This window comes from Penaeus japonicus, unplaced genomic scaffold (genome assembly GCF_977035675.1).
Source record: "Penaeus japonicus unplaced genomic scaffold, GWHDUDI00000001_assembly GWHDUDI00000039, whole genome shotgun sequence".
In the NCBI taxonomy this organism is placed as follows: Eukaryota; Metazoa; Arthropoda; class Malacostraca; order Decapoda; family Penaeidae; genus Penaeus; species Penaeus japonicus.
The window spans coordinates 14,399,562-14,408,972 of NW_028234441.1; the positions used below are offsets into that span (position 1 = coordinate 14,399,562).

Sequence of the window (9,411 nt, forward strand, 5' to 3'; positions counted from 1 at the left end):
GTGCATCCTCACCCTGTTCCGCTCATCCTCACCCTGTTCCGCGCATCCTCACCCTGTTCCGTGCATCCTCACCCTGTTCCGTGAATCCTACCTGTTCGTGGCATCCTCACCCTGTTCCGCACATCCTCACCTGTTCCGATCATCCTCACCTGTTCCGCACATCCTCACCCTGTTTTTTTTCCGCTCATCCTCACGGTTCCGCTCTTCTCATCCTGTTCCGTGCATCCTCACCTGTTCCGCTCATCCTCACCCTTCGCACATCTCACCTGTTCGCTCATCCTCACCTGTTCCGCACATCCTCACCCTGTTCCGCTCATCCTCACCCTGTTCCGTGCATCTCACCTGTTCGAATCCTCCCTGTTCGTGCATCCCACCCTGTTCCTGCATACTCCACCCTGTTCTCTTCCTCACCCTGTTCCGTCATCCTCACCCTGTTGCACATCCGCCCCGTTTCCGTGCATCCTCACCTGTTCCGCACATTCTCTCCCTGTTCGTTGATCCTCACCCTGTCTCCCATGCATCCTCACCCTTGTTCCGGTCACATTCCTCACCCTGTTCCGTGCATCCTCACCTGTTCCGTGCATCCTCACCCTGTTCCGTCATCCTCACCTGTTCCGTGCATCCTCACCCTGTTCCGTGCATCCTCACCTGTTCGTGCATCTCACAAGTTGTGATCCTCACCCTGTTCCGTTCATCCTCACCCTGTTCCGGGCATCTCACCCTGTTCCGCACATCCTCACCTGTTCCGCTCATCCTCACCCTGTTCCGTGCATACATTTCTCATCCTGTACGCCACCCTGTTCCGCTCATCCTCACCCTGTTCCGCACATCCTCACCCTGTTCCGCACATCCTCACCCTGTTCCGCTCATCCTCACCCTGTTCCGCTCATCCTCACCCTGTTCCGCTCATCCTCACCCTGTTCCGCACATCCTCACCCTGTTCCGCTCATCCTCACCCTGTTCCGCACATCCTCACCCTGTTCCGTGCATCCTCACCCTGTTCCGCACATCCTCACCCTGTTCCGCACATCCTCACCCTGTTCCGTGCATCCTCACCCTGTTCCGCTCATCCTCACCCTGTTCCGCACATCCTCACCCTGTTCCGTGCATCCTCACCCTGTTCCGTGCATCCTCACCCTGTTCCGCGCATCCTCACCCTGTTCCGTGCAGGGTGCATCCTCACCCTGTTCCGCTCATCCTCACCCTGTTCCGTGCATCCTCACCCTGTTCCGTGCATCCTCACCCTGTTCCGCACATCCTCACCCTGTTCCGTGCATCCTCACCCTGTTCCGTGCATCCTCACCCTGTTCCGCGCATCCTCACCCTGTTCCGTGCATCCTCACCCTGTTCCGCACATCCTCACCCTGTTCCGTGCATCCTCACCCTGTTCCGCACATCCTCACCCTGTTCCGTGCATCCTCACCCTGTTCCGCACATCCTCACCCTGTTCCGTGCATCCTCACCCTGTTCCGTGCATCCTCACCCTGTTCCGCACATCGTCACCCTGTTCCGTGCATCCTCACCCTGTTCCGTGCATCCTCACCCTGTTCCGCTCATCCTCACCCTGTTCCGCTCATCCTCACCCTGTTCCGTGCATCCTCACCCTGTTCCGTGCATCCTCACCCTGTTCCGTGCATCCTCACCCTGTTCCGTGCATCCTCACCCTGTTCCGCTCATCCTCACCCTGTTCCGCTCATCCTCACCCTGTTCCGTGCATAACCCCCCGGTTTCTTCAAAATAATCTTCCTTGAAAAGAAGATTATTTTGACAAGAGAACACAACTGCGAGATGTACACAAGCCTAAGCTAAACTGCGCTTCCAACAAGGGCGCACATCCCGACCCCGGAACCCCGATGACGGTAGTGACGTTGCTCCTGGTCCTGCCCTTCCGTCATCCGCGCTGCTCCGACGGTCACGGTCTCGTCTACGGCCCATCACGATAAGCTGGGTACTCGTCCTTGGCAGCTGCGCTGGAAAAACTTCCTCTGGGAGTGACTCCCTCTCTGCCAGCAGCTCCTCAGGTGACCTGCTCCCAACTGGTGGGTCCTCCGAAGTGCATCTCATCCTCGACGGTCCTCTGGGACTACATTTCACATCTATTGCTTCCTCGAGGGGACGTCCAATTCCTGGCAATCTGTCGGCCAGGTCATCATTTTCCCCCGATGTCCTTGCCATTGTTGGTGGCTCCTCCGGCGCACACGTCTCTGGGGGCGGCTCCTCCGGTGCACTCGTCCTTGGAGGTTGCTCCTCCGGTGCACACATCTCTGGTGGCGGCTCCTCCGATGCACACGTCTCTGGGGGCGGCTCCTCTGGTGTACGCGTCTCTTGCAGCGGTTCCTCCGGTGCACGCGTCTCTGGGGGCGGCTCCTCTGGTGTGCGCGTCTCTTGCAGCGGTTCCTCCGGTGCACGCGTCTCTGGCGACGGCTCCCCCGGTGCACGCGTCTCTGGCGACGGCTCTTCCGGTGCACGAGCTTCTGCAGGCGACTCCTCTGGTGCACGAACCTTTATTAGCGGCTCCTCCGGTGCACGCGCTTCTGCTGGCTGCTCCTCTGATGCACGAGCCTCTGCCGGCGGCTCCTCTGGTGCCCACGCCTTCACGGGTGCCCTCGCCTCTGCTGACTGCGCCTCCTGTGCACGAGCCTTACCCGCTGAAACCTCCATCCGAGGGCGAATACTCCGCGGTCGCTGGTCCGTTGAGCGAGGCCGCTTCGCCCGTCGGTCACTCCCCGGGTGTACTTTCTGCTCCTGTCCGTTCGGGCGGCGAATCCACTGCTGCGACAGGTCTTCGCGCGAACGGACGATCACTGCAAGAGAATGTTTAGTCGCCGGTGGCTCTTCCGACCGACGTCCTTCTCCCGGGAGTTTCTGAGTTGCCCAGCTCTCGACCCGAGGACCAGAACGGGTCCACCCTGGAAAAGACAGGCAGACGCATCCCTCAGGGCACGTCCAAGAGGGAGAACCGACATCCTTCTGTGCGTCCTCTTTCTGCCTCTGTCTTTCTTCCAGCGCGCGTTCCTCCTGTTCACGTAGAAGCTGCCGCTTCTTCAGCTCGCGTTCTGCGAGCTTGCGCTGCTTCCGAGCCTCTTGCCGTTGTTTTTCCTGCTCCTGATACGCTCGTTCCTCCTTCTCCCGCCTGATCTTCTCCTGCTGCTCAATGTAATGGAGCACCTGCATGCCCCGTAAGCCAAGCTCCCTGGCCTCATCCAAGTAATTCCGCATGGTTCTGGGCTTAACTGTCGACTGACTGACTGATCCTGGCAAGGTCGCCAATGTCACAGGTCCGTTTACTCCGTGGAGAGAGAGGATCAGTACAGACAGGTCAAACAGAAAAAGCACCAGAACAGAACATGCGGTTTATTACCGGAATGGACATAATACAGGACACGACATCACAAAAGAGTACATAGGCACAAGTAACATTACCAGGGCAGGAAAAGGTGAGGAAGACGAGGTCGCATGGTGGAGAGGAGACGGCTGGTTACACGGAAACCAGGTCGCTGGTTCAACTGGGACAACTGACTAAAATTTTTGAAAATCGCGCTTTTTGTAGCTGGCCTCCGTGCCAGCTACAAGCACCCCCGTTCCTCATCACCAGACCTCAACCAATCACGAGTGACCTGAGCTGCGAGGTGTCGCTACCATGCACCGACGTCAGGGCAGGACATCGGGCGAAGCTTGCCCCTGCACACCGACCAATCAGGTCGCATGTTACCACTGACCTACCTCGCGAGTCGTGTCCCCGTGTACCTGTCCGGTTACACTAACGCACCTGCACCCACACACACAGCGTAATATACATTTACTTACAAAAACAACATTCACATTTACATTGGTTATAACAAAATCAACCTAGCTAATCTCGCAGTTGTGACAATATATATATATATATATATATATATATATATATATATATATATATATATAAATACATATATATATACACATATATATATATATATATATATATATATATATATATATATATATATATATATATATATATATATATATATATATATGTACATTTTTGCATATTTGCACATATACATGTATAATGATAAATAAACAAATTCTAGTCTTTTTTCTACTGATCGTTCCTTGATAAATGTAGATAAAAATGATATTACTGGATTCAACATGAATACATTTTGTTATATATCATTCAGTATATATATTTTTTTGAAGTCACCATGTTGTTTATTGAATCTTATTGCATATATCAACAGGTTACTCCTCCTTGCTTTGCTCCAGAGGAACCCAAGATTATCATGCAGCCTCAGAAGAAAAGTTCTTATGGCCTCGATGATCGTGTTAACCTCGCCTTTGAAGTGACCTGCAGATATAATGTTGACTTTCAGTGTTTTGTGAATCAGAATCCCATAACAGGTTATATGTTTTTTCTTTTATGAAGTTAACCTGATATATTTTGTTCAGCTTTCACTGGCATATTGAGGAAAATTTAGAAAGAGTTCTGGAAACAGTGAAAATGAAATAGTAGTCATTGTTTTAATAGGAAATGATTTAGATTTAAAAAAGTGATTTATAGAGAATCTTAAAAAGAATTGGGTCTTTCCAGATATTTTTTCATGACATAAAGGAAATAACTTACAAATAAACATTGCATGTTGCAGATGATCATCTCACTGTTTCCAAAAGAGGTGACTACTACCTCTGCAATCTTCACTACATCCTTACCAGCAAGGAATGGACTCGGGAAAACAGAAAACCCTTCCAATTCTGCTTCCTGGCCAAGTCTCCTGGAGGTGTTGTGATGTCCAGTGTGGTGGAGATCCAAGTGGAGATCAACTTTGAACCAAAGATTTTCACAGGTAAATTGAGATGAGCTCTTCTTCTTCTTCTTCTCCTTCTTCTTCATAGTAACGAGATGATTTAAGGCATGACAAGGAATAGCTAATTAGTAAACACTTTATCCTTAGAACATGTTGATAGTAAATGTTTCTAGTCATCTCTTACGTTGCTCTTTCATTGCTTATGAACTTTCATTTTGTGTTAGTCATTATGAAGAATAACAACTTAGAGAAATATCAGAAAACAAGAGGATAAAAAAATGTAACAATGCATATGATACAGAAGATTTATGTAAAATAAACAGGTCCATTGATGTAATCTTCCTAATTGATTCCTTTTTTTCTGCAGCTCGTAACAAGTTTGCACTTCTAATCTGCAACTCAGAATATCCCGAAAATGAACTCAGAACACCACAGTTTGATGCAAAGATGCTGGCAAAAGAACTCGCAATGCTACAATTTCACTGTTTTATATACAGCAATGTCACCCGTTCTGAGTTCCGAAGCGCTGTCAGATTGTTCTCGGAATATATTCAAGAAGGAGATTATGGTAAATTTTATTAATTTGTGATAAACTAATACAAGATGAATGTGAATTACTTTTGTGAATGAATACTACTTACTTTGATGATTTTATGAATGTATAAGAATCAGTCTTTTCTATCAGTGCTGTTGTTTTTACTTATGGCTTCTCGTATTTTTAGATTTTTAAGATTTAGTGATCATATGGCTGATGGTAAAATATTGAATGATGAATTGGTAGATTAAATTGAGAATACTGATTTTCATAAACAAGATGAGATAATTAGAAGCAAGTTTTTTTTATTTTTACATATTTTCTGGCAGGAGATTAGCCATGATTTCAAAAGGGGCTGTTCTCAGGGATTTTGATGAATTTTATAAGGATTAATGATATTTGATTTGATTGTCTGATTCTGAATTTTTTTCTGTTTATTTGTCAATGATGATAATTCTTTGCTTACAGCTGTGTTTTATTTTGCTGGTCATGGTTTCCACAATAAAGGAAATGACTACGTAATGCCAATAGACACATCATCGAAATACGTTCACCAATATGGAAATCTTAGGTTACCCCCTGAGAAAATTCCCAACATGGAAGACTGCCTTACAAGCACCTGGATATCTAACATCATCCAGGAATCAGAACCTGCACTCCTCTTTTCCATCTATGACACTTGCCGAACGCTATTACGTCACTGGTAGGTGAAACAGAAAGAATTGTTTGTTTATACTTATTTGGGTTGTATGTGCAATGTTCACCTTAACAAGTTTTATAAAGCTTTTGTTTTTAAAGTTATTTACGTTTCTAATATCTAATTTTGATTCCAACAGGAGTAGTGGGCCAGAAATGAAAGACACCTTTAAGATTGCAAAGGGAAATTCATATACTTTGTATTCAACATCAGAGAGCTATGGAACAAGTGAGGGCTTTAAATCTTCTCTGCTGATGCAGCAGTTTGTAAAGCTTGTGAGAAACAAGGTGCCTGTTCCTGAGCTTGTACAGCAATTTAGGGAAGGTAGGCTATACTTCTCTTTATTTTTATGCTATGCTTTTGAAAGTGGATTTTGTCTATATTGTTTTGAATATTAAGGATGAAAAAAGGAAATGAGGGAATATGTAAGTGTGGGTGTGGGTGTGGGTGTGGGTGTGATTGTTTGTGGTATTTACATAATAAATATCATAAGAACACCATAAAGGTTTTAATCAGTGGTTTTGCTTTTTAGCTTTCAGTCTTTCAAGAGTGGAGACGCAGATCCCGAAGGGAGAGGGAGACCTTAACCAAAGAAGATCTTTGACAGACCCTGCAAAGCCTGATGAAGTAGATAGTAAGTAGAAATAGTAACATTAGCTGATTTTATATATTTATTCAACATATTCTTTTGCAACACAAATGCTTGATGTTTAATTGTTTCCCCCTTGTAACAGAGGATGGAGTACTTTATGAATGGGAACTTTTAGCAAGTGTTGGTGGCGTCCACAGGAAAGAGGTGATTGTCTTTTGCATTTTCTCGCTTCAATATTTTGTATATAATTGTAACCATTTGATAATTCATAATATTATTTTACCATGATCATTTTTATTGATGTGTCTTAATTATGATTTTTAAATGACAAACTTAGTAACAAAATGAAAAAAAAATATTGAAAAGATTTTGTTTATCATGATAACCTCAGAAGTACAAGAAGATAAATAAATAAATGCAGAGATGCATATTCTATGAAATAATAATTTTCATCTCTCTCCCTTATAGCTGCTTTTAGGTGATAGAAAAATAGAAGCCAATGTGAAATGCAAGCACGCAGACATTGCAAAAGACGTACACAAGGCACCGAGTGATACAACCTGGATTATTACCAATTACATAGAAATTTTCATCTGGTTCACGCAAGATGACAAGCCAATTGATGTGTGTTCCATTTGGAAGAAAGGACTAACTGTTGACCTTCATTTCAATAATGGTGTTAAAGTGAGCATTTCTGATTTTTGTAAAGTGAAATTCAGGCACCAATGATATAATCATCTTCATTTTTAACTATTTTAAGTCACATGAGTGCTGAGTAATCCAATACAAATGTGTTATAATTTGTATAATTTTTTTTTTCATATGATAATGTCATGAGCCAAAAAAATGTACTTTCATTTTGAATTTTTAATTGCCAGGACACTACATTTCTGAAAGGGAAGGCCATCTACTGTGAAATCCAAGATCTTCAGAAACTTAGGGTACAGAACTGCCATATTCTCATAATATATTTTGGAAAAATGGATATATGAAGGTGAAAGATTGCCAAACCTTTACATGCATCTGTTTCTAATTTATATTGGCACTAAAATGAACTTACATTTTACAGGAACCACTGAAGTTGGAGCTCACACTGAAATATCTTCCCAAAGGTTTGAAGAGCGAGGTCCAGGAATTTGATCTTGGCTGGCCATCCGTCTCTAAGCAAAATGAACACTGGAATTGCCTTGACTAGTGCCAAATAATGTGAAGTCTTTATCTTTGTATCAAGCTTTCCTTTTCAGATATTCCTATAAATGATTTGCAATCCCAAGGATATGTATGTGAAGTCATATTAGGTTACGAGAATGACGGCATTTCTCTAGTACCGAGTAGGAAGCTGTGAAAAAATGTCTGGACCTCAGATGTGATCCGAATTATTTGATTGTAAATTTGATGTGTTGAAAAAAAATCCTTTTTGTTTCCACACATGCATATCATGCCTAGAATGTCAGTCCAACTAAAAGATCATACTGTACACTTTTTATCATTAGATTGGTCATTTTATAAAAAGTAAAGCAAAGAAGAGTAAAAATAGAATTTACATATGTAAGTGAGTTATATATATACCTATACATCTACATCTACATATACATATGTATGTATGTATGTATGTATGTATGTATGTATGTATGTATGTATGCTTAAATGTATATATGTATATTATATATGTATATATGTATATATGTATATATGTATATATGTGTATATGTGTATATGTATATATGTATATATGTATATATGTATGTATATATATATATATATATATATATATATATATATATATATATATATATATATATATATACATACATACATACATACATACATACATACATACATACATACATACACACACACACACATACATACATACATACATACATACATACATACATACATACACATACACTGTTTAATATACAGTATAGTCTCACAACTTGTAACCTGACCATTATGATGAAAGTTTTTATGATGCAAGATTGTGATATAAGGCAGTCTTTCACTCCAAATATTTCCTTAGATTCCCATAACCCCTTTTTATGACTTACTTATAACACACTTGACATGTGTAGGTGCAGTGGTAGTGTATATACATCATTAGATATATATATTTTGCATAATGATATGTCCTCATATAATTCAAAATAATTTGGCAGTCACAAAATCGTTCAGCAATTTTAATGTCCTGCTGTTCATGCACTTGGGCTTATGATTTTTAGGAAGACTTTTACATATTTTAATGTAGTAATTTTAATTTGTATAATTTGATTTGAGATTTTGCATTGCTGTGTTACATAAAGTACAAATGGTTTTACAAATACTCGTCATGTGATATAGAAAGAACTAAAGATACTGTATGAATGTTAAATACAAATGTATTTTATTATTATGTGAATTTGAGTATAGATATATATATAATAAAGAGAATTCAGTGCAATGACCCTAATTCTATTTTTAACCTTGGCTTTTCCTTTTGTGCATGTGCAAGTGTGTTTGTGCTTGTGTATGCAAATGTGTTTATGCTTACTATGTTTCCATCCATTAATTGCCTCCTATTGATTGTGTCTTTGATTTAATTAATCCCTTCACTGCCACAGTTAGATATGTCCCCCTCTGGATACCAAATTGAAATGTCCTTATCATGTTTCCATAAACATGAACAATAATGGCAACAAAAAAGTATTAACAATAATATCAATAATTATACTGATAATGATAATGAAGATAACCATGATAATCATCATTACAATACTCATGGTTAGGGTGATAACAAGGTTAATATCATAAACATCTA

General features: G+C 42.1%; 1 protein-coding gene across 7 annotated transcripts in view; it reads left to right on the plus strand.

Annotated features, from left to right (window-relative positions):
• The window catches only part of LOC122263932 (mucosa-associated lymphoid tissue lymphoma translocation protein 1), a 17,137-nt gene extending 8,079 nt beyond the window's left edge, over positions 1 to 9,058 (plus strand). For all 7 annotated transcript variants that reach the window (XM_043032573.2, XM_043032569.2, XM_043032567.2 and 4 more), the window contains exons 8-17: positions 4,227 to 4,386; positions 4,632 to 4,829; positions 5,158 to 5,358; positions 5,794 to 6,028; positions 6,162 to 6,346; positions 6,555 to 6,656; positions 6,757 to 6,818; positions 7,083 to 7,298; positions 7,493 to 7,555; positions 7,684 to 9,058. In XM_043032573.2, the coding sequence (XP_042888507.2) occupies positions 4,227 to 4,386; positions 4,632 to 4,829; positions 5,158 to 5,358; positions 5,794 to 6,028; positions 6,162 to 6,346; positions 6,555 to 6,656; positions 6,757 to 6,818; positions 7,083 to 7,298; positions 7,493 to 7,555; positions 7,684 to 7,809 (1,548 nt within the window). In that variant the 3' untranslated portion in view covers positions 7,810 to 9,058. The remainder of the gene's footprint in view (positions 1 to 4,226; positions 4,387 to 4,631; positions 4,830 to 5,157; positions 5,359 to 5,793; positions 6,029 to 6,161; positions 6,347 to 6,554; positions 6,657 to 6,756; positions 6,819 to 7,082; positions 7,299 to 7,492; positions 7,556 to 7,683) is intronic.
• Positions 9,059 to 9,411: the final 353 nt, after the last annotated feature.